The sequence below is a fragment of the Salvelinus fontinalis genome, chromosome 10, assembly GCF_029448725.1.
Source record: "Salvelinus fontinalis isolate EN_2023a chromosome 10, ASM2944872v1, whole genome shotgun sequence".
Taxonomy (NCBI): domain Eukaryota; kingdom Metazoa; phylum Chordata; class Actinopteri; order Salmoniformes; family Salmonidae; genus Salvelinus; species Salvelinus fontinalis.
In genome coordinates, this window is record NC_074674.1 from 3,554,857 (window position 1) to 3,581,528 (window position 26,672).

At 45.6% G+C, this 26,672-nt stretch overlaps 1 protein-coding gene across 4 annotated transcripts in view; it reads right to left on the reverse strand.

Moving 5' to 3' along the window:
* The window catches only part of LOC129863409 (pleckstrin homology-like domain family B member 2), a 38,179-nt gene that overhangs the window by 8,239 nt on the left and 3,268 nt on the right, over positions 1–26,672 (reverse strand). For 2 of the 4 annotated variants that reach the window (XM_055935376.1, XM_055935375.1), the window contains exons 5-13: positions 21,265–21,384; positions 19,310–20,355; positions 11,326–11,661; positions 9,548–9,688; positions 9,004–9,141; positions 5,683–5,949; positions 5,511–5,600; positions 1,407–1,547; positions 538–637 (exon numbers count right to left, since the gene is read on the reverse strand). In XM_055935376.1, the coding sequence (XP_055791351.1) occupies positions 538–637; positions 1,407–1,547; positions 5,511–5,600; positions 5,683–5,949; positions 9,004–9,141; positions 9,548–9,688; positions 11,326–11,661; positions 19,310–20,355; positions 21,265–21,384 (2,379 nt within the window). Of the gene's footprint in view, positions 1–537; positions 638–1,406; positions 1,548–5,510; positions 5,601–5,682; positions 5,950–9,003; positions 9,142–9,547; positions 9,689–11,325; positions 11,662–19,309; positions 20,356–21,264; positions 21,385–23,810; positions 23,975–26,672 lie in introns of those variants that run through there. The other 2 variants (XM_055935378.1, XM_055935377.1) reach the window with 2 other exon arrangements.

A 26,672-nucleotide genomic window follows, 5' to 3' on the forward strand; every position in this document is an offset into this window, starting at 1 on the left:
ACTACAGACCATGTGTAACCATGTCAGCCCAGGACCTCCACATCCGGTTTCTTCACCTGCGGGATCGTCTTAAACCAGCCACCCGGACAGCTGATGAAACTGTAGGTTTGCACAAGCGAAGAATTTCTGCACAAACTGTCAGAAACTGTCTCAGGGAAGCTCATCTGCGTGCTCATCCTCCTCACCAGGGTCTTGACCTGACTGCAGTTCGGCGTCGTAACTGACTTCAGTGGGAAAATGCTCACCTTCGATAGTCACTCGCACTTCCCGTTTCTTTGAGTGTGCTCTTCCCGGATTAATCCCGGTTTCAACTGTACTGGGCGAATGGCGTCGTGTGGGTGAGTGGTTTGCTGATGTCAACGTTGTGAACAGAGTGCCCCATGGTGGTGGTGGGGTTATGGTGTAGGCAGCCATAAGCTACGGACAACTAATATTGAACTTCTAGACAATAGGTCATAATCATAAAAAGAAAATACAAATTGAAGTATGCCCAGACATGCACATAAGTTCACAAAACAAAAAACTGTTTTTGCTCACCCTTGAGCAGGCGTCGAGTTTCCAGAACTCTGGGAGAGATAGAGAAGCCCCGGGGGATGATACTACCACAGCTGGAGCTCTGGGACAGGGGCAGGTGGGACTGCAGAGTAGACAGACGGACACAACAGAGAGTGAGATGACCGGGTAAGTGTCTCTCTAACCCAATGCTCCAGTAATCAGATGCGGGGACTCTGGGATTCAAAGGCATTATCAATTAATGATTACATTTAGAGAAATTAAGGTCCTGAGGGACTAGAGTTGTGCACTGCTGATCTAACCCCTGTGGTTGTCCTCTGCCCAGCACGCCCCAGGGAGGAGAGGTTGATCTGGTTCCCCAAATGCTCACCTTGGGGGACAGGCTGCCCCCAGGAAGAGGAGGTTGGTCTGGCTCCCCCATGCTCACATTAGGGGACAGGCTGCAGCCCAGGGAGGTGAGGTTGGTCCCCCATGCTCACCTTAGGGGACAGGCTGCGGCCCAGGGAGGTGAGATTGGTCCCCCATGCTCACCTTAGGGAACAGGCTGCCCCCAGGAAGTGGAGGTTGGTTGCCTATGCTCCCCTTAGGGGACAGGCTGCGGCCCAGGGAGGGGAGGTTGGTCCCCCATGCTCACCTTAGGGAACAAGCTGCCCCCAGGAAAAGGAGGTTGGTTGCCTATGCTCCCCTTAGGGGACAGGCTGCGGCCCAGGGAGGTGAGGTGTGTCCCCCATGCTCACATTAGGGGACAGGCTGCGGCCCAGGGAGGTGAGGTGTGTCCCCCATGCTCACCTTAGGGGACAGGTTGCGGCCCAGGGAGATGAGGTTGGTCCCCCATGCTCACCTTAGGGGACAGGCTGCGGCCCAGGGAGGGGAGGTTGGTCCCCCATGCTCACCTTAGGGGACAGGCTGCGGCCCAGGGTAGAGCTGCTGCAGTGACTGAGGGCCTGCTGGCTCCTCTTACGGGGAAGAGTGTCACTGAGGTGGGAGGAGTTCTCCTTACTGCCCCGCCTCCTCTCCTCTAGAAAGCGAAAGTGCTGCACAGACCAGAACAGATACATCAACATGTTAAAGGAATAAAGGTTGGGGATGAAATGCATAAAATATCATTGTACGCTGATGATGTTGTAGTATAAGTCTGCTATGTCTGATCCTGTGAAGTCTGTCCCAAAGCTAATAGAACGTCTTAAATCAATTTGGCAGTTACTCCAGGTACAATATGAATGTTAATAAAACGGAAGCACTGGCCTTAAATACACATATCACCCCCTATATAAAAACATTGTTCTCTTTTAAGTAGTCAAATGAAGCTATCACATATCTAGGAAATACTATAGCTGCTGATCATGATAAGTTATACAAAGCCAACTACACCAAGCTGATAGATAGAATCAAAGGAGATCTGGACTTCTGGTCTGTGCTGCCCCTCACCCTATCGGGAAGTGTAGAATCAATTCGAATGAACGTATTACCTAGATTATTGTTCCCCTTTCAAACACTTCCACTTTGACCACCAAAATCTGTTTGTGCTATTAGACAAATTCATCTGCAGATGTATCTGGCAGGGACGACATCCCAGGGTCAGATATAAAGTACTACAATAAAAATTAAACATTAAATTAAAACAGGGAGGATGTGCACTCCCCAATCTGAAACATTACTGGCTTGCAACCCAATTTAGGGCCATGACAGAATGTCTGAAGCTGCAGGTACAAGATGGCTGGAAATAGAAAAGTCAGACTTTACTTTGGTCCCTCTGCCTGTACTCCCATTCACTGAGGAAAATATATTGAGTGAGTTGTGGAAAATGGGCAGGAACCACATAAAAAGAACGGAAAGAGACGCAGCTAGTTTTCAACAGGAATCTCAGCGTTATCACCCATTGTACATATGAAGGGTTTTAAGCCACTACAATTAGACACAGGTTTTAGAAACTGGGCACATTTGAAACTTCAATACGTCCAATTATATGAAAAGTGTACTCTAAAATAATTTGAAAGGCTGAGCTCTGAGTTTAATATACCAAGGTCAGACTTCTTCAGGTATCTACAAGTACGAAGCTTTCTATCCAAACACCAAAACTGGATAAGGTTACAAGGCACCCCCACGGACATGGAACAATACAGAAAACAGACAACTAACTTATACAGTGCTTTATCAGCCATGAAACAAGATAACACATTGATTATTAGACAAAGGAGGTAAGGTGAACTTCATCCAGTTTTAAGTGAAGAGACATGGTTAGATATATTCTCTGAAGCTCATAAAGTTACCAATGCAAATTCATGGAGGGGATCAGTGGGAAAGAGTAGTTTTTTTCAGAACCCACAGATCCCATGTTAGCCATTCTTGGATCCAAGTCGGACATGGTGTTAGAAAGGAAGAAATGATATTTGTTACAAATACTTTTCATTGCAGCTAAAAAAGCTCTGCATTAAGATGGTCCCAGAAAGAATGGCAATTAAATAATGGCCCCAGAAAGAATTGCAATTAAAGAATGGCCCCAGAAAAATGGCACTTAAAAAATGGCCCCAGAAAAATGGCAATTAAAAAATGGCCCCAGAAAAATGGCAATTAACTTCTTGCGACTATAGGGGGTGCTGTTTCAAATTAGCATAATTGTCTCTACAGATGAAACGGCTTCCTACTCAATTCTTGATCGTACAATATGCATATTATTACTATTATTGGATAGAAAACAGTCTCTAGTTTCTATAGGCATTGGAATTTTGTCTCTGAGTGGAACAGAATTCATTCTACAGCAATTTCCCTGACATGGAGTCAGATTTCACACATTTTGGCCCCTGATCTGGAGTCAGTTTAAAGGCCACTGTTATTGCTATGAGGATACGGACACTGCTTACGTCTTCCCCTGGATGCCTTTACGTGATGACGCTTTGAACGGTATCGATTGCGCAATCACAGCCACTATAAATGGAAAAAACCTGTAGGTAGGAACTCTTTTCCAGATGCACCGGGCGCGCGGTGGACACCGACCTGCAATTTTTCCAAGCATTAGTGTAGGCAGTAATATTTCTCCGGTCATGTTTCTACTCTTTATATGAGTTAAAAACATCATAAGGTAGTTAATTTGAACCGTTGTATAGCAATTTATATCCTTTTAGTTTGATTTTGAGGCATTGCTTTGTTGTGCACTTTGACGCGCTGGGCACATTTCGGGCTCCCGGTCGTACGTTAGTGGGCATTTCGACGGACAAGTGGACATCTTTCGACCAAAAGAAGATTAGACCCAAGAAAGGATTCTTTGCCCAAGATTCTGATGGAAGAACAGCTCACAGTAAGAACAATTTATGATGATAAATCGTGTTTCTGTCGATAAATGTTAAACGTTTATGTCGCCATCTTGTTTGCTATAGCTTCGCTTGGCGCAACCTGTATTGAAAAGTAGGGATAATTTAAAAAATGTAAATCAGCGATTGCATTAAGAACTAATTTGTCTTTCGATTCCTGTCAACCCTGTATTTTTTAGTCAAGTATATGATTAGCTATTGATTAAACTAGATCACTCAAAGATGGCGACCGACAATTCCAGGCTTGTTTTGCTACTATTTTCATTGTATAACCACGTTTTTTTATGGCTAAATATGCACATTTTCGAACAAACTGTATATGTATGTTGTAATATGATGTTACAGGAGTGTCATCTGAAGGATTCTGAGAAGGTTAGTGAAAAAATTAATATATGTTGGCGATGATATGATATCGCTCTCTTTGGCTAGAATCAGTGCTCGGGTAACGTTTGCGTATGTGGTATGCTAATATAACGATTTATTGTGTTTTCGCCGTAAAACACTTAGAAAATCTGAAATGTTGTCTGAATTCACAAGATCTGTGTCTGTCCATTGCTATGTGCTGTGTATTTTTAAGAAATGTTTTATGATGAGTAAATTGGTAATACACGTTGCTGTCTATAGTAATTCTAGGAGCTTTGGTGAGATTTGTGATCCTGGCTGCAATGGCAAACTATGATTTATACCTGAAATATGCACATTTTTCTAACAAAACCTATCCTATACCATAAATATGTTATCAGACTGTCATCTGTTGAGTTTTTTTCTTGGTTAGTGGCTATCAATATCTTAGTTTAGCCGAATTGGTGATAGCTACTGGTGTTGAGAGAAAATGGTGGACAAGAAAAATGTTGTTTTTTGCTAACGTGTTTAGCTAATAGATTTACATATTGTGTCTTCCCTGTAAAACATTTTAAAAATCTGAAATGGTGACTTTATTCACAAGATCTGTATCTTTCATTAGGTGTCTTGGACTTGTGATTTAATGATATTTAGATGCTACTATTTAATTGTGATAGCGATGCTAATCAGTGTGGGGGGGGGGGGGGGGTGCTCCTGGATCCGGGGTAGATACTCGTGAAAGGTTAAAAAATGGCCCCAGAAAAATGGCAATTAAAAAATGGCAAGAGTGGCAATTATAAGAACAATATACAGAAAAAAAATCACATTTAGATTAAGATTAAAGCAAGATCAATTTGTGGACACGTGGTCATTACTAACAGTGAACATGGAGATTCAGTGGGACTAGAGATTGTGTCTGATCAATGATCCCTTACTCTTTATGGACTATACATGTATATATGAACTGATTCCTTCAAAGTATGTACATAACCCAACCCACTCGGGGTGTGGTGTGTCTTGCTAGTGCCATTTTTTTATTATTTTAAATGTTTTGTTGTTGTTGTTTTTTCTTGTATGTATTTGTTGCTTTTGCTTATGTGTCTTATCTTTCAACAAAAATCCGTGCAGTACCTGTATGTTGGAATTGAACGCAAAAAAAATTGTTTAAAAAAAAAAGAAACATGGAAACGATAAAAGTCTTCCATTCATAGAAAATGGGAGATTTTTCAGAAAGGAACCTCCTCTGTTGTCAGGAATTTCAGTCATGCACCGTGAGGCTCTTAGTACAGACAGCTGCCATCTGCTGGCCAGACATATGCACTGTGAGTAGTGTATTGTACATCATACCTCCTTCATGGCAACAGGGTTGTTAGGGAAGGTCTGCCCTCCAGTCAGTTCAGCATACTTCCTCTCCAGAGAAGCCAGGTTCTCCCTCTCCTAGAGACACACAGACTGTCAGTCAAACAACGGTAAAGGTATACAGATACAACACAGAACCAGTACACAAAAACCTTCTTACCCTCTGAACCATCAGGAGCAGGTTGTTCTTCTCTTTCAGGAAGCTGTCCTTCTCTCGCTGAGACTGCTGAGTAATCTGTGTAGACTGCTTCTTCAGGGTCAGGAGTCTCTCCTTGCGTGTGACAGTACTACGCTGGTAATCTGCTATCTCTCGGAGTAGTTGCTGGGTCTGACCCTCCTTCCCCTCGTCCTGACCACTCTCTCTTTCCAGCTGCTGGAACTCCAGGTCCTCAAAACGCTTCCTCTCCGCCTCCAGCACCTCAACATCCTGACAAACAGCACACACACACACACACACACACACACACACACACACACATATACACACGCACATCATTTAAGGTTGAGAATGCACTGGCTTTGAGTGGGTCCTTGTGTGGAGGATTCAAACTCACAGACAGACAAATACATTGACATTTTACAGACAAATAGATCACAATAATGAGCTCCCATTATCCTGTAATGCCAATAAAATTCCTTAGCTAGCTAACAACAACCTACAATCTCCTTCTTAGCACATACTTCATGTCACTGCACTTTCCATTCTTGGATGGAACCACTGCTACTCCCCTTTTCGAAATGCCTACAAGGCACTCCCCCACCCTCCCTTCAGCAAATCAGATCACAACTCCATTTTGCTCTTCCCTTCCTGTAGGCAGAAACTCAAACAGGAAGCACCCGCGCTAAGGTATATTCACTGCTGGTCTGACCAATTGGAATCCATGCTTCAAGATTGGTTTGATCACACGGACTGGGATATGTTCTGGGTAGCCTCTGAGAATAACATTGACGTATACACGGACATGGTGACTGAGTTAATCAGAAAGTGTATAGAGGATGTTGTTCCCACTGTGACTATTAAAACCTACCCAAACCAGAAACCGTGGATAGATGGCAGCATTCACGCAAAACTGAAAGTGTGAACGACCGCATTTAACCATGGCAAGGTGACTGGGAATATGGTAGAATACAAACAGTGTAGTTATTCCCCCTGTAAGGCAATCAAACAGGCAAAACGTGAGTCCAGAGAAAAAGTGTCGCAATTCAACGGCTCAGACACAAGACCTACGTGGCAGGGTCTACAGAGAATCACGGATTACAAAGGGAAAACCATCCACATTGCAGACACCAACGTCTTGCTCCAGGACAAGCTAAACACCTTCTTTGCTCGCTTTGAGGATAACACAGTGCCACCAACACGGCCCGCTACCAAGGACTGTGGGCTCTCCTTCTCCGTGGCCAACATTAACCCTCGTAAGGCTGCCGGCCCAGACGGCATCCCTAGCCACATCCTCAGAGCATGCGCAGACCAGCTGGCTGGAGTGTTTACGGACATATTCGATCTCTCCCTATCCCAGTCTGCCGTCCCCACTTGCTTCAAGATGTCCACGATTCTTCCTGTACCCAAGAAAGCAAAGGTAACTGAACTAAATGACTATCGCCCCGTAGCACTCACTTCTGTCATCATGAAGTGTTTTGAGAGGCTAGGTAAGGATCATATCATCTCTACCTTACCTGACACCCTAGACCCACTTCAATTTGCTTACCACACCAATAGGGTCTGAACCCCACCCTGTGCAACTTGGTCCTGGACTTCCTGACGGGGGTGGTGCGGTCTGCCCAACGCATCACCAGGGTCAGGTGTATCAAAGCTGGGACTGGCCTGCCCTCCAGGACACGATGTCACAGGAAGGCCAAAAAGATCATCAAGGACATCAACCACCCGAGCCACGGCCTGTTCACTCCGCTATCATCCGTAGGTCAGTACAGGTGTATCAAAGCTGGGACTGAGAGACTGAAATACAGCTTCTATCTCAATGCCATCAGACTGTTAAATAGCCATCACTAGGCGGTTACCACCCGGTTACTCAGCCCTGCACCATAGAGGCTGCTGCCCTATGTACATAGTCACTTTAATAATGGAACACTAGTCACTATCTTTTGTACTGTATTTTAGTCAATGCCACTCCGACATTGCTCATCCAAATATTTCTATATTTCTTAATTCAATTCATTTACTTTTAGATTTGTGTGTATTATTGTGAATATTTAGATACCACTGCACTGTTGGAGCTAGGAACACAAGCATTTTGCTACACCCGCAATAATATCTGCAAAAAATGTGTATGTGACCAATAACATTTGATTTGATTTGACCATCTCTGTCTGAACCATAACAGAAAGGCCATCAAGTGAAACCAGGGACAAGAAGGGAGCTGTCTGAGTGAGACAGGGAGGATATGAGGACATCTATAAAAGGGAGAGAAGAGCCAAAGAGGAGGACTCTATGTGCACCACAGAAACAGAACAGAAAGGAAAACCCATGGTGATTACAAGGAGCAGGGGGGGGGGCAGTTAGGAGGAGGAGGGGCCAGCCAGAGAGGAAGAGCAGTTAGAGAGGAGGAGGAGTGGCAGCCAGAGAGAAGGAGGAGGGGCAGCCAGATAGGAGGAGGAGGGGCAGCCAGATAGGAGGAGGAGTGGCAGCCAGAGAGAAGGGGGAGGGGCAGCCAGATAGGAGGAGGAGGGGCAACCAGAGAGGAGGAGGAGGAGCAGCCAGATAGGAGGAGGAGGGGCAACCAGAGAGGAGGAGGAGGGGCAGCCAGATAGGAGGAGGGGCAACCAGAGAGGAGGAGGAGGGGCAGCCAGAGAGGAGGAGGAGGGGCAGGCAGAGAGGAGGAGAAGTTAGACAGGAGGAGGGGCAGCCAGAGAGGAGGAGAAGTTAGACAGGAGGAGGAGGGGCAACCAGAGAGGCGGAAGGAGTGGCAGCCAGAGAGGCGGAGAAGGGGCAGCCAGAGAGGGAAGCTGAAGCACTTTAGTGGAAGAAAGGCAGCCATACTAACTGAGGAGCATGAGGGATCAGTTAGGAGTTAGCGCCTCGGGACAGGTGTCCAGCTGGGTCCTCTGGTCAGAGACAAGCTCCTCCAACTACTCTACCTTTACCCTCTCAACATCGAGCAGGGCTTTGAGCTGCACAGCAGTGAGGACACACGAACACACACGTATAAAAGAGCACACACATGCGTGCGTGTAAGAACACACTATCACCCACAACACAGCAAAGACTGAGAGCAAGGAAAGAGAGTGTTAGTGAAGGTAAAGGAGGAACCAAGGAGGCAGCAGAAAAGAGGGCCTGCCCTACTGTATTCAGACCCGTGGGCTGGACTGTAGATTCCTCCAACTCAAATTCTCACCACTGAAACCCCAACTCCCACACGTACCCTGACCGTATGTCTCTCCCTCCCCCTCTCCGCCTCACATTCCCTGTGTCTGAAAGCAATGGCATCCAACTCACAGAGATGGACAACATGTCTGCTGCTGTTACCTGGGACTTGTCTGTGAGGACAGTCTTGTCAATGCTGCTAATCTTCTCATTGAGTTGGTCCAGTACCTCCTTCTCCCTATGTAACAGGGCCATCTCAGAGTCCTGCTCCCCCTCCAGCAGAGCCCGCTCCACCTCCATCTGCACCACACACACGCACGCACGCACGCACGCACGCACGCACGCACGCACGCACACACACACACACACACACACACACACACACACACACACACACACACACACACACACACACACACACACACACACACACACAGCTTAAAATCAGTATTGTTAGCTCCCCAAAGCCAGGCACAGATGGACCAAAACGCCCCCCCCCTCCCCCACTACTGTCATTACCCAGCCACTGTAAACACTCATTTCCTAACTCCACAAAGTATCCCAACTCATAAACACACACATGTCAACCCCCACTGACACACACACACATAGCACACAGCATGGGTGAAGCTCCCTCCATTCACTCTCCCGTGCTGTGCTCTGTTGTGCTATGTTGTGTTGTGTGGTACTGTGTTGTGCTGCATACCTCTCTGATGGATTCCTCCATCTGGTTGTCCAGGTCTTTGATCTTCTGCTCCAACTCTTCTATGTTGTTCAGCACCTGGATCCTCTCTTCCTCGATACGCGTCACTTCCTGTTTCAGATGCACATCCTCCGTAGCCTGCTGCTGGTGATATTACAGAGCCATCATCAGTCCATGGGCCTACAAACTATCAATCAATCAATCAACCAATATAAACTATCAAGCAATCAATCAAGCAATCAAATGTATTGTATAAAGCTCTTTTTACATCAGCAGTTGTCACAGAGTGTTTTACAGAAACCCAGCCTAAACTCCCCGCTATCTACTCACAATGTGTGTTACTGTCAACACTGTGATGATGTCATGTCTTAAACACGATATGGTCCACTACAGGATCATGCCTCATTTAAAGCTATGGTACATGTTTTTATGTTTTCTTAACAACCTTCTGATTTGTAGCTAATAGTACATTGGCTAGATGGAGCTGCCTCAGATTGCTGTCAGCGATACTGAGGGGGAGTAATGCCCCTTCCATGTGTCTGTAATGCAGCAGAGATTCAGGTCCCTCAGGAGAACAGGGACTGGGTTAATACTCTACTGTCTCACAAGGAGTCTACTGCACAAGCCTCAATGATCTCCTATCAGTAAGAGAGCCCTGCTGCCACCAGAGAGTCAACATCAGCTCCAGTCATCAGCCCCTGATCTAATCCACACACATCCGGGCACACACTGTATCTGACACATCACAACCTCTATCATATCTCAGCAGTCCTGGGATTAATGGGCTGTTTCAGAGGCAGTATCTGACTGGCTGCTCCACTGTTCCACTGCCCGGGATTTAGGAATATGAGATGGAAGAAGAGATTGGATTGGAAGGTTCAATAACTAATGTATTTAATGGGACTCTGACACAGCTGTAACAAATTATAGTGGAAATGTATTCTCTACATGGAATTAAATATAATATTCATCTTGTAGTTGGGTACCAAATGAAAGTAGTAAAGTAGGCCCCAACATATTTTATTTTCCAAATACACAAAGCTTGTATGATTATCTGTTGTAATGGTATAAATATTCATATCAGCTACAAAGTAGGTACCGGGTATTATAAGTACTTTAATATTAACAAAACATCTTACACACAGCACACGAGTGCGCACAGTTATTCTACTGAGGAAAAAGTAATTTCCTGTTCCCCTTCCTTTCAGAAAGTCTGAGTGGTTGTAACTGTATTCCCCAGAGAACTCCTCCATTAAAACTAAACACACCAAGTCATTACAGTTCTAGAGTGGAAAATGCCACAGTTTTACAGCACCTCTAGAACTGTAACAGTGGCTCTGGGACTGAGACTGGGGTTAGGTGCAGAGAGACTGAGTTCCTCGTGACATACTGGGGCTCCGTTGGAGGTGTACTCTGTGTGTAAGAATTGTGTATATCTTTAACAACACTGATACCTCAACCCCCACTGCTCTGCATAGTTTCCTCTACATTCACACCAACTCTGTCATGGGGGAACACACACAGCTATGTCGGAATGAGTTACTGTGTCATGCAGATGCTTTGATAAATCCCTCCCTAACCCTGTAATTATCAACAACAAGCCCCTAGGTAAGGGGAATTCCTTCTTTCATTTCATACTTTTCCCACCCATGTTCTACTGTGAGTATGTGTGCACCCACATGTTTGGCTGCCTAAGATGATGTGCTTGTTTGATGTTGAAAGAGTTAGCGATGAAAGACCTCGGGTCTCAAGACAATGTTAGACATGTCACCAGGACTTACCCTGGCTCTGTGGTGAGGGGAGGGTGAGGGGACAATGCTGCGCAGGCTGACAGCAGGTGACTGGGCCCTGGCATCCCTGGCCTCTCTGTGCCCGCTGTGGCGGCGCTGGCGGACCCGCCGCTCCTCAGCCAGCTGGTACTCTCGGGCTTTGGTGCCAAAGCCGTTTTCCGGAGCGGTGCCACTGCCGGGGGAGTCGGAGAACACTGACTCATCATCAGACTCCTGCAGCTTCTCCAGCTCCTTGTTGATCTTCTGCAGGTCGGAGACGGCCGAGCCGCCCTGTTCCCGGCCCAGCTCAGTACACAGGCTCAGGATGGTCTCCAGCCGCTGGTGCTCCTATACACATTACAGGGAGAGGACCAGTGGTTAACACAGTCACACATTACAGGAAGAGGACCAGTGGTTAACACAGTCACACATTACAGGAAGAGGACCAGTGGTTAACACAGTCACACATTACATTAAGAGGACCAGTGGTTAACACGGTCACACATTACATTAAGAGGACCAGTGGTTAACACAGTCCCTCATTACAGGGAGAGGACCAGTGGTTAACACAGTCCCTCATTACAGGAAGAGGACCAGTGGTTAACACAGTCACACATTACATTAAGAGGACCAGTGGTTAACACAGTCACACATTACAGGAAGACGACCAGTGGTTAACACAGTCACACATTACATTAAGAGGACCAGTGGTTAACACAGTCACACATTACATTAAGAGGACCAGTGGTTAACACAGTCACACATTACAGGAAGACGACCAGTGGTTAACACAGTCACACATTACATTAAGAGGACCAGTGGTTAACACAGTCACACATTACATTAAGAGGACCAGTGGTTAACAAAGTCACACATTACATTAAGAGGACCAGTGGTTAACACGGTCACACATTACATTAAGAGGACCAGTGGTTAACACGGTCACACATTACAGGAAGACGACCAGTGGTTAACACAGTCCCACATTACAGGGAGAGGACCAGTGGTTAACACAGTCACACATTACATTAAGAGGACCAGTGGTTAACACAGTCACACATTACAGGAAGACGACCAGTGGTTAACACAGTCACACATTACATTAAGAGGACCAGTGGTTAACACAGTCCCTCATTACAGGAAGAGGACCAGTGGTTAACACGGTCACACATTACAGGAAGACGACCAGTGGTTAACACAGTCCCACATTACAGGGAGAGGACCAGTGGTTAACACAGTCACACATTACATTAAGAGGACCAGTGGTTAACAAAGTCACACATTACAGGAAGACGACCAGTGGTTAACACAGTCACACATTACATTAAGAGGACCATTGGTTAACACAGTCACACATTACATTAAGAGGACCAGTGGTTGACACAGTCACACATTACATTAAGAGGACCAGTGGTTAACACAGTCACACATTACAGGGAGAGGACCAGTGGTTAACACAGTCACACATTACAGGGAGAGGACCAGTGGTTAACACAGTCACACATTACAGGGAGATGACCAGTGGTTAACACAGTCACACATTACATTAAGAGGACCAGTGGTTAACACAGTCACACATTACAGGAAGACGACCAGTGGTTAACACAGTCACACATTACAGGGAGAGGACCAGTGATTAACAGTCACACATTACAGGGAGAGGACCAGTGATTAACAGTCACACATTACATTACGAGGACCAGTGGTTAACACAGTCACACATTACATTAAGAGGACCAGTGGTTAACACAGTCACACATTACAGGGAGAGGACCAGTGGTTAACACAGTCACACATTACATTAAGAGGACCAGTGGTTAACACAGTCACACATTACATTAAGAGGACCAGTGGTTAAGACAGTCACACATTACATTAAGAGGACCAGTGGTTAACACAGTCACACATTACAGGGAGAGGACCAGTGATTAACACAGTCACACATTACAGGGAGAGGACCAGTGGTTAACACAGTCACACATTACAGGGAGATGACCAGTGATTAACACAGTCACACATTATAGGGGGGTGACCAGTGATTAACACAGTCACACATTACAGGGAGAGGACCAGTGGTTAACACAGTCACACATTGCAGGGAGATGACCAGTGATTAACACAGTCACACATTACATTAAGAGGACCAGTGGTTAACACAGTCACACATTACAGGAAGAGGACCAGTGGTTAACACAGTCACACATTACATTAAGAGGACCAGTGGTTAACACAGTCACACATTACATTAAGAGGACCAGTGGTTAACACAGTCACACATTACAGGAAGATGACCAGTGGTTAACACAGTCACACATTACATTAAGAGGACCAGTGGTTAACACAGTCACACATTACATTAAGAGGACCAGTGGTTAACACAGTCACACATTACAGGAAGACGACCAGTGGTTAACACAGTCACACATTAAATTAAGAGGACCAGTGGTTAACACAGTCACACATTACAGGAAGACAACCAGTGGTTAACACAGTCACACATTACATTAAGAGGACCAGTGGTTAACACTGTCACACATTACAGGGAGAGGACCAGTGGTTAACACAGTCACACATTACAGGGAGAGGACCAGTGGTTAACACAGTCACACATTACAGGGAGAGGACCAGTGGTTAACACAGTCACACATTACAGGGAGAGGACCAGTGGTTAACACAGTCACACATTACAGGGAGAGGACCAGTGGTTAACACAGTCACACATTACATTAAGAGGACCAGTGGTTAACACAGTCACACATTACAGGGAGAGGACCAGTGGTTAACACAGTCACACATTACATTAAGAGGACCAGTGGTTAACACAGTCACACATTACATTAAGAGGACCAGTGGTTAACACAGTCACACATTACATTAAGAGGACCAGTGGTTAACACAGTCACACATTACAGGGAGAGGACCAGTGATTTACACAGTCACACATTACAGGGAGAGGACCAGTGGTTAACACAGTCACACATTACAGGGAGATGACCAGTGATTAACACAGTCACACATTACAGGGAGATGACCAGTGATTAACACAGTCACACATTACAAGGAGAGGACCAGTGGTTAACACAGTCACACATTACAGGGAGAGGACCAGTGGTTAACACAGTCACACATTACAGGGAGAGGACCAGTGGTTAACAAAGTCACAAATTACAGGGAGAGGAACAGTGATTAACACAGTCACACATTACAGGGAGAGGACCAGTGGTTAACACAGTCACACATTACAGGAAGAGGACCAGTGTTTAACACAGTCACACTATACAGGAAGAGGACCAGTGGTTAACACAGTCACACATTACAGGGAGAGGACCAGTGGTTAACACAGTCACACATTACATTAAGAGGACCAGTGATTAATACAGTCACACATTACAGGAAGATGACCAGTGATTAAACACAGTCACACATTACAGGAAGAGGACCAATGATTAACACAGTCACACATTACAGGAAGAGGACCAGTGATTAACACAGTCACACATTACAGGGAGAGGACCAGTGGTTAACACAGTCACACATTACAGGAAGAGGACCAGTGGTTAACACAGTCACACATTACATTAAGAGGACCAGTGGTTAACACAGTCACACATTACATTAAGATGACCAGTGGTTAACACAGTCACACATTACATTAAGATGACCAGTGGTTAACACAGTCACACATTACAGGGAGAGGACCAGTGGTTAACACAGTCACACATTACATTAAGAGGACCAGTGGTTAACACAGTCACACATTACAGGGAGAGGACCAGTGATTAACACAGTCACACATTAAATTAAGAGGACCAGTGATTAACACAGTCACACATTACATTAAGAGGACCAGTGGTTAACACAGTCACACATTACAGGAAGACGACCAGTGGTTAACACAGTCACACATTAAATTAAGACGACCAGTGGTTAACACAGTCACACATTACAGGAAGACGACCAGTGGTTAACACAGTCACACATTACATTAAGAGGACCAGTGGTTAACACTGTCACACATTACATTAAGAGGACCAGTGGTTAACACAGTCCCTCATTACAGGGAGAGGACCAGTGATTAACACAGTCCCTCATTACAGGGAGAGGACCAGTGATTAACAGTCACACATTTCAGGGAGAGGACCAGTGATTAACAGTCACACATTACATTAAGAGGACCAGTGGTTAACACAGTCACACATTACAGGGAGAGGACCAGTGGTTAACACAGTCACACATTACATTAAGAAGACCAGTGGTTAACACTGTCACACATTACATTAAGAGGACCAGTGGTTAACACAGTCACACATTACATTAAGAGGACCAGTGGTTAACACAGTCACACATTACAGGAAGACAATCAGTGGTTAACACAGACCCACATTACAGGGAGAGGACCAGTGGTTAACACAGTCACACATTACAGGGAGAGGACCAGTGGTTAACACAGTCACACATTACAGGGAGAGGACCAGTGGTTAACACAGTCACACATTACATTAAGAGGACCAGTGGTTAACACAGTCACACATTACAGGGAGAGGACCAGTGGTTAACACAGTCCCACATTACATTAAGAGGACCAGTGGTTAACACAGTCACACATTACATTAAGAGGACCAGTGGTTAACACAGTCACACATTACAGGGAGAGGACCAGTGATTAACACAGTCACACATTACAGGGAGAGGACCAGTGGTTAACACAGTCACACATTACAGGGAGATGACCAGTGATTAACACTGTCACATATTACAGGGAGATGACCAGTGATTAACACAGTCACACATTACAGGGAGAGGACCAGTGGTTAACACAGTCACACATTACAGGGAGAGGACCAGTGGTTAACACAGTCACACATTACAGGGAGAGGACCAGTGGTTAACAAAGTCACAAATTACAGGGAGAGGACCAGTGATTAACACAGTCACACATTACAGGGAGAGGACCAGTGGTTAACACAGTCACACATTACAGGAAGAGGACCAGTGTTTAACACAGTCACACTATACAGGAAGAGGACCAGTGGTTAACACAGTCACACATTACAGGGAGAGGACCAGTGGTTAACACAGTCACACATTACATTAAGAGGACCAGTGATTAACACAGTCACACATTACAGGAAGATGACCAGTGATTAAACACAGTCACACATTACATTAAGAGGACCAGTGGTTAACACAGTCACACATTACAGGAAGAGGACCAGTGATTAACACTGTCACACATTACAGGGAGATGACCAGTTGTTAACACAGTCACACATTACAGGAAGACGACCAGTGGTTAACACAGTCCCACATTACAGGGAGAGGACCAGTGGTTAACACAGTCACACATTACAGGGAGAGGACCAGTGGTTAACACAGTCACACATTACATTAAGAGGACCAGTGGTTAACACAGTCACACATTACATTAAGAGGACCAGTGGTTAACACAGTCACACATTACATTAAGAGGACCAGTGGTTAACACAGTCACACATTACAGGGAGAGGACCAGTGGTTAACACAGTCACACATTACAGGGAGAGGACCAGTGGTTAACACAGTCACACACTACATTAAGAGGACCAGTGGTTAACACAGTCACACATTACAGGAAGACGACCAGTGGTTAACACAGTCACACATTACATTAAGAGGACCAGTGGTTAACACAGTCACACATTACAGGGAGAGGACCAGTGGTTAACACAGTCACACATTACATTAAGAGGACCAGTGGTTAACACAGTTACACATTACATTAAGAGGACCAGTGGTTAACACGGTCACACATTACATTAAGAGGACCAGTGGTTAACACAGTCACACATTACAGGAAGACGACCAGTGGTTAACACAGTCCCTCATTACAGGAAGAGGACCAGTGGTTAACACTGTCACACATTACAGGGAGAGGACCAGTGGTTAACACAGTTACACATTACATTAAGAGGACCAGTGGTTAACACAGTCACACATTACATTAAGAGGACCAGTGGTTAACACAGTCCCTCATTACAGGAAGAGGACCAGTGGTTAACACAGTCACACATTACATTAAGAGGACCAGTGGTTAACACAGTCACACATTACATTAAGAGGACCAGTGGTTAACACAGTCACACATTACATTAAGAGGACCAGTGGTTAACACAGTCACACATTACATTAAGAGGACCAGTGGTTAACACAGTCACACATTACATTAAGAGGACCAGTGGTTAACACAGTCACACATTACAGGGAGAGGACCAGTGATTAACACAGTCACACATTACATTAAGAGGACCATTGGTTAACACAGTCACACATTACATTAAGAGGACCAGTGGTTAACACAGTCACACATTACAGGGAGAGGACCAGTGGTTAACACAGTCACACATTACAGGGAGAGGACCAGTGGTTAACACAGTCACACATTACAGGGAGAGGACCAGTGATTAACACAGTCACACATTACAGGAAGAGGACCAGTGATTAACACAGTCACAAATTACAGGGAGAGGACCAGTGGTTAACACAGTCACACATTACATTAAGAGGACCAGTGGTTAACACGGTCACACAGTACATTAAGAGGACCAGTGGTTAACACAGTCACACATTACAGGAAGATGACCAGTGGTTAACACAGTCACACATTAAATTAAGAGGACCAGTGGTTAACACAGTCACACATTACATTAAGAGGACCAGTGGTTAACACAGTCACACATTACAGGGAGAGGACCAGTGGTTAACACAGTCACACATTAAATTAAGAGGACCAGTGGTTAACACAGTCACACATTACATTAAGAGGACCAGTTGTTAACACAGTCCCACATTACATTAAGAGGACCAGTTGTTAACACAGTCACACATTACAGGGAGAGGACCAGTGGTTAACACAGTCACACATTACAGGAAGAGGACCAGTGGTTAACACAGTCCCTCATTACAGGGAGAGGACCAGTGGTTAACACAGTCACACATTACATTAAGAGGACCAGTGGTTAACACAGTCACACATTACAGGGAGAGGACCAGTGGTTAACACAGTCCCTCATTACAGGGAGAGGACCAGTGATTAACACAGTCACACATTACAGGAAGAGGACCAGTGGTTAACACAGTCACACATTACAGGAAGAGGACCAGTGGTTAACACAGTCACACATTACAGGAAGAGGACCAGTGGTTAACACAGTCACATATTACAGGAAGAGGACCAGTGGTTAACACAGTCACACATTACAGGAAGAGGACCAGTGGTTAACACAGTCACACATTACAGGAAGAGGACCAGTGGTTAACACAGTCACATATTATTGCCAATGTACTACTCATTAGACTCAGACTGTGCTATTGGGATCCAATTGTTTCATAGATGGGTATTTTCATCTATTTACAGTCTTTTGTCAACACAATGGGATCATGTCATCACCCAAAAGCCCAATCAAACAACCTATAAACTACCCATAGAAACACAATAAAACCAGAGAAACCACATTTCAAATGTAATCAAGTGATTTTCCGAGGAACACAAAGTTCAAATGAGTCTTAACCAGTCTGACCAACAGTCTGAGCAACAGTCTGACCAACAGTCTGACCAACTGGTTCATGGCACACCGCTCCGTGTGTTCCATCTCTTTACAGCAGGAGTGTGAGAGTGTGTTCAGTCAATGAAACATGATGACAACTAGCCAGCCCAGAACATCCAATTAGCCTTCTCAAGAAATAAAAGCTGAAATCAAAGCACTATAAGCACTTTCATGTATTCATAACAGTCCCTAGTAAAGAGACGGGACCAGACAAACTAGCAGAATGAAACCAGGTGTCGAAGTCACACAATCAGAGCCTGCTAGAGTAGTAGACTCTAGACTGAAGAATAAAGGCAGGATAATAATAATAATAATAATAATAATGACATAATAATAAAAAAGGTTTAATAATAATGAATAAAGTGCATTAGACAACAAGTAAAATGATTGATCTAAGGCTGTGTTTATCTCACCAGTCTCTGCACCTCCTGTTCTCTGAGCCTCTCGTCTCTCTGGTGCTTGTGGTAGTCTGTAAGCTCCTCCTTCCCATTCAGAGAGCTGATGCTGCCTCTTCTTGATCTCAGCCCCAGCCCCCCCTTCCCAAAGGACTGCCTCCTCTCCCCCAGGCCCAGGTCCAGGCAGGGTGAGGAGCCCCGCAGGCCCCCATGCTCCAGTTCACAGCCCAGAGAGGCCAGAGAGGCCAGACTAGCCCTGCGGGGAGTACCCGGTACGCTGGCCGTTGCTAGCACTGTTACGTCTGGCGGCCGCTCCAGAGGAGACAGGCTGCGCCTCGTTTTGGAGGACAGGGACACAGAACCCTTCTCCCCTCTGTGGGAGCCCATGGAGCGGCGTGGGGGCAGGGACAGGGCTGCGGAGTCTGCCGACCGGTGGAGGCGGGGTAGAGAGCGGCTGTGGGTAGAGCCCAGGCCGTTGAGTGACCCTGTAGAGTACTTCCTCTGACGTGGTGCAGGGTCCATACCGTTGTCCCCGTTCCGGCCCTGGGCATAGAACCTGCGGCCTAGACGAGGGCTGGAGGGCATGCTGGCCGCCCCACTGTGGCCCTGAGGAGGACTGGGTGCAGGCTCCCCATAGGAAGAGGAACCATTCCACATGGACAGGAGAGAACTGGCTACATTTGGGCGATGACTGTCAGAGGAGCTAGAGAGGAGCAGGCTGTCCTGTGATTGGTGGCGTGAGCGGGTGTATGGCAGTTTGGGGCTGAGAGGACGCTCACCCTGGCGAGGGGAGGGGGGCATGCTACTGCTGGTCATGTAGGGGAGGCCTCTGGAGGAGGGGGGGCGCTCGGCACTCCTGGGGGGAGTGGGGGACAGGGTGCTGGTAGGGGGCAGGCTGAGGTAGGTACGGGTAGACTCTGCGCTGGCCCTCAGGCTAGCCTCTAGAGCACTCTTCCGGCGTTGCAGAGTCTCCATCAGGTCCTGCAGCTCCGCCTTCGATCGGGAGCCTCTCATCATGGTGCCACCCACTGAGCCGCCATTGCTGTGCTCAGTCTTTACACAGTCTGTGGAAACATCAGATGCATAGAAACCAAACTCTCATTAATATGTATATATGATCCTGTCTTGGAGCACAGTAAAACACACCCTATACTCAAGCCTAAAGCCAAAATGCTGAGAGAGACTGAGGCAACCAGCCTGAGTGGGATCTAATAACCAAACAGTGATCAGCCCCTGTAGTATGCTGACTAAGGAGGGAGAAACCAGCGAAGAACGTCCTTCAGACGGTTCTGGGCCCAAAACAAACAGTCCGTGGTTAAGGAAAGCTTCTTCTAAAAATGGAAGAATGCTGGCGGAGCGAGACAGGCCGGAATACCTTTGTACTTTCTGGCACTGAGGGAGAGCCTGGACCCTGAGGAATCACCTCTGTCAGCACGCCCCTTCCTCCCACCGACCCGGCACCCGCGGCCCAGTATGCAGTGCAGTTTCTGCTCTGAGACCACCTGGGCTGGCTGACCTCAGGCTCTGTTTATCTGTGCTGACATGCTGTCATTTGTTCTCTCAGCGGATAAACTCACACTGGACAGGGGAGAATGTGGTGGACTTCCATTTATTTATACCTTACATGGGCAGTTTGACCCAAGGACTTTGGCTGTGTACATACTCGCTTAGCTGAAGAGTATAACCGTCAGACTTGAGTAAAGCAGAGTAGAGTCAAGCAGAGCCAGAGCATGACCCTTGCCCCCAGCAGACAAAGAGACAGATAGATAGAGAGAGAATGAATACATTCTGAACTCTGAGAACCACTTCCTTACCACACAGCCATCACAGTGACACCTTGGCACTTCTGGAGGTTCCTCATGCAGGGGAAAAGGGGATAAACAGGGGAGAATAGCAGTAGGATTGGGAAATGTAGAGAAATAGCGGTAAGAGTGTAGTCTTCAAGGTTGTGCGAGAGAGAGATCGGTCCCTACCTGAGCTGTAGCCCATAGTGGCGACAGGACTCTTCTGGGGCTGCATGCTCTTCATACGTCTGGCCTCCTCAGGGTGGTTAAAGCGGAAGAAGTAGGATTTACCCAGACAGAGTGTGAATCCTGGATAAACAACAGTCAGAACTGACTCTCTCACAAATACACACACAGCGCTTTGTAGAGTATTTTGAACACAGCCATACACACACACTCACACACAACAGCATGTTTCTACCTCGGAGTAAAGGGCTTTACTGAGTTTTCTCCAATTACATCAACTCCCAAGTAAAACACATTGTTTAATGTAGAGGTCAGTAGTGTAAGACATTGTCACGATGCCTCAGTCCAGGCAGCATATGGAGCACATTGCAGATACCCTGTTCTCTAAACCATACTCTCTGGAGCCGAGGAGCTAAATGAGGAAACCTTACAGAGTAGGAAAACAGATCCTAGGAAAAGAATTCAGCCTCCAGCATTAATGGTATCTGAGATGGAAACAAAATTCTCCTCACTTTTGTGGACAAAGAATTGACGACTGAGAAGGCTGCTCTGTGTCCCTGAATCAATATGCCATTTCTCTTTTATCTATGTCATTGATCCGGGCTGTCTTCTACACTGAGACACTGTGATGATTTCAGCAATATTTACCCTCTGAGACTGGGGCTATGACAGAGATGTACAACTCCCTCCCCCTAAACACACACGCGCGCACACACACACACACACACTTCAGGGTCGGAGTCTTCTGGGTCTGATAAGCCAAGGTTTCCTGCTCTGCCAGGCTGATGGTTCTTCAGGAAGTGGGGTATCCTTTTACACAGTCAGCTACATACAATCCATCAGCATTAGTTAGTTCTCCCTGCTCTGGCCACCTGAAACAGCTTTCCCTCATATGAGAAGGGGGGGGGGGTTAAAGCATCACACAGACAGCAGGGCAGCGAGGCAGAGCAAAAACCAGACAGAGCATTTTTTTTTTATATACACACCATTGGGGAAACCCAATTCACAGAGTCCTCCTACACATTTGGGTTCTACTCAATGTGTGTGTGTTATATGACTAGCCTTCCACTGGAACTACGGCTACTTTGTGAAATGATATAGTAGGCTGTATATTACTAACTGATAAGACCTGTAATAAGTTGTTCTAATAAAACATTTTCGCAACAACTTAATCCTCTATTATTAATCTGTCTACTACAGAGAATGGCAGTGTGATACCTCAGATAATCAAACACCCAGGGCTCAGGGAATCCCCCTCTCACAGCCCCTTCTGAGAATAGTAGCCTATCCCTTTTTGTCTAATTAAGTAACCACATAATGACCACTAATGACATGGTTATTTTGGAGCAAAGATGTAAAAATGACGGACCAATGCGCAGGCCGCTCGACTTCTGAGTAGGGACCAATGCGCAGGCCGCTAGACTTCTGAGTAGGGACCAATGTGTAACAGTATAACTTTAGACCGTCCCCTCGCGCGAACCAGGGACCCTCTGCACACACCAATAACAGTCACCCACGAAGCGTCGTTACCCATCGCTCCACAAAAGCCTCGGCCTTTGCAGAGCAAGGGGAAACCCTACTTCAAGTCTCAGAGCAAGTGACGTAACCGATTGAAACGCTATTAGCGCGTACCCGCTAACTAGCTAGCCATTTCACATCCATTACAAATGCACAGGCAGCTCAACTTCTGATTCGGGACCAATGCGCAGGCCGCTCGACTTCTGATTCGGGACCAATGCGCAGGCCGCTCGACTTCTGATTAGGGACCAATGCGCAGGCCGCTCGAACTCTGCATGCATCTATGCTACCTCCCAATCACATAAAAAAACAAAATACATAATTCTTAGAAATAAGTAGGAGTATTGCTATTATTGTTTATTTTTCCCCAAGGAGTACCAACCCACTTCGGGGAAACGTGCAATGAGTACCAAACCACTTCGGCGAAACGGTGTAACCATATGAAAATGATTAAGAAAAGCGCACTCTTGGCCAAACAGCTCTATTTTTTTATTTATTTAACCTTTGTTTGACTAGGTAAGTCAGTTAAGAACAAATTTTGATTTACAATGACGGCCTACCCCTGACGTCGCAGGGCCAATTGTGCGCAACCCTATGGGACTCCAAATCACCACCGGATTGTGATACAGCCTGAGATGCACTGAGATGCAGTGCCTTAGACTGCTACGCCACTCACGAGCCCCTTTAAACCCTCTCAAGTTTAAACAGTCCCCTAAAAGGTGTGCGGCATATCCTACTACTGAGTCCATACAAAAATGCACTTCGGGTATTTCAATGGCTTTAAAATAAAATAGGAACATTGACTATTTTGCGCGTAACTCTTTGACAAACTGGACATAACCAAATAAAACCATGTATAGCCTACAATTAAACAATGAATCCAAACTGGAGTTCGCAAAAGATTACTGACTGGTTAAAAAAGTTATTATCCTGCAAGATGAGGAGGGAGAATGGTGAAACAGACACGCATCTTCTCTGGAGCAACTTTTGAAAACGTCTGAGATGTTTTTGTTTCGAGGACGACAACTAACCTTTGTGTGATGTCCCATTCAAACTGTTGAGCGTTGGTGATGGACGGAACTCCTCTGCCTTGGATTAGCATGACAAAGGGACAGAGGCGCTTCCCACTGCTACCTTGACGAGTCCTCAGACACTCCCCATTCTCAGACGGAGCCCCAAACCCGGGGACTGCGCAAGTCTGGTTATCTGATTTGGGTGGTCGCAGACGCGCCAAATTGGGGAGGGGGCTTTGGCGGGACGGCGGAGAAGGGGGTGGGTGACGGGGGATGCTGTAACCCCAACCCTAAGGGAGAGTTAAAAATGTTTTTTTTTAAATGTAACCTTTTTTAACTAGGCAGTTCGAGTTTACAAACGTGGATATATCGACTTTTCCAAAAAATATCTTCCTACCTTGTAGGCCTATCCAGTATCAAAGGCTTGGATTGACAATCTCCTAATGTCGTTGAACTTTCCGTTGTTTTTGTGCACAGTTTGGATTGATTAACTGATTGATTTTATTTGTCAGTAAAAAAGACATACAGTATATATACTCAGTATAAATATTTGTAAAGTGACCAGGATTGCACAATAAAGTCGGGGACTTATTTCCATTGTGTGTAAATACTTAGTGCAGATCATTTTTTAAAATTTTAAATTCGCATGCACCGAAAAAAAAAAGTTAAATAGGTTCCATCATATTCTTAACTCTAGGCCTGCACATATGCACATTCTGGTAACCTATTGGCACATGCGGTCTAGCCAACAGCTCACAGATACAGTACGGGTATATGCTACACGAGGAGGATTTATTATAGACAAAAGTGTGAGATTATTTTTATTTGTCAAATGCCAGCCAATCATTGATCATCATGTCACCAGAATAAGATTCATTATTTATTGAAAGGAGCATCAAGCTCATCACCGTGCACATTCACTACCCTGTGAAGTTAATCATCATTTATTTAATCTACCCTGATAAATGGCATGCTTTGCCATTGTAACAGTATAACTTTAGACCGTCCCCTCGCCCCGACCTCGGGTGCGAACCAGGGACCCTCTGCACACATCAACAACAGTCACCCACGAAGCGTCGTTACCCATCGCTCCACAAAAGCCGCGGCCCTTGCAGAGCAAGGGGAAACACTACTTCTAGGTTTCAGAGCAAGTGACGTAACTGATTGAAACGCTATTAGCGCGTACCCGCTAACTAGCTAGCCATTTCACATCCGTTACACCATGATGTCGTGACATGTTTTATCCGAAATGTAGGACTACTTTACTCGCATAAAAGGGTTGGATGTAAACCTGGTTAATGTAAAGCCATTTTGAGTATGCTGGAATGATATTTAGGATGAATGTGCGCATGCCTACAGGAGATTTTTGAAGTAGCCTAATCTGATTAAAACATTGCGTCTGGTTGTGTTTATATATAAAATGTAATACCTTTAAAAAGTTAAATGACAAATATTTAGGCTGTATTGAAGCGTTAGGTTGTAGGTGCGTGAAGCAAAACATATTTTTTTATACAACCCCTCCCCTATTTTGGACCCCCCCCCCCCCTCTTTCCCACAGTACATTTAGAACTGCCCCTAATCGACCCAAACTGAGAAAGCAGTCCAAAGAGCAATGTCTAAAACTAAATCATCAGCACGTTATGCACATCACTCAAGTCTCTAATCAGTGCTTTTCCTTGTTTATTTCACACCTAAATAATGTAGACCACTATATGTTTCCCTTAGGGCATTAAAAACGACATAAACCAGGTAGAGCTACTACAATGGTCCTGGTAACACTACAAACACTAATACATATGGCTAACATTATAATAATATAATAATAATTATAACATAACTCATATTAAACTGATACAAAGAAGCAGTGACAGTGACTTATGAACTAACAAATTCACGACTGTCATCTCTCAGAGTATGGACCGAGGGATAGTGTGTATGTGTGTGTGTGTACTGTCTGTGTGTTTGGGGTGTATTTGTACAAGTGAAAGTTAGGCAGTGGAAGGAAGGGGCCTCGCCCACTGCTGAAACCCTTCAGGCTCTGCTCTCAATCACACTCACAACTGCTGTTACATCATGGGGAGGGGCTGCTGATTACTTCCAGATGCTGCTCTTTAGTCCTTGTTGAAAATCTCTCTCAACACACACTCTGACTCACACAGACTCTTGTGCGCGAGCGCGAGCGCGCGTGCACACACACACACACACACACACACACAGTATTAAACACACCAAACAATTTTCTCTCTTACACGCCAATGATGCAGAGATGATGAGTGGTGATCAAGTCGATGTGTAATGTTATTTCATACACTGCGTGTGAAGGAGGGGAGTGAATACCAGACACGTACTGTACCATACTTAGTATCTTTGCTGAGAAGCATCTGTGTGTTTGTGTGTCTAGGAACTGCGAGCACAGAAACTTTATCGACTACTACCCCTTCTACTGTAAACACTACTGTCCCACACAGACTAGGGAGATCCCAGTGAGAATATATAGATGTATACTTTGGACTCCGACATTGCACATCCTAATATTTTTATATTTCTTAATTCCTGTCAGGTGGTGGTGAACTGGTGCAGTGAATCAGGCGCAGGAGAGCAGAAATGAGTGTACAAGGTATACCGGTCACTCAAAAATAATGGCCGTAAATACATAACCCGGCAAACATAACCAGCCGACAAGTACTGCCATGAACAATCAATAAACACGCACACTAACATGTGGGAAACAGAGGGTTAAATAATGAACATGTAATTGGGGAATAGAAACCAGGTGTGTAGGAAACAAAGACAAAATAAATGGAAATGGAAAATGAAAAGTGGATCGGCGATGGCTAAAAGACGTGTGTATGTTGATGACAAGTGTGTGTGTGGGTATGC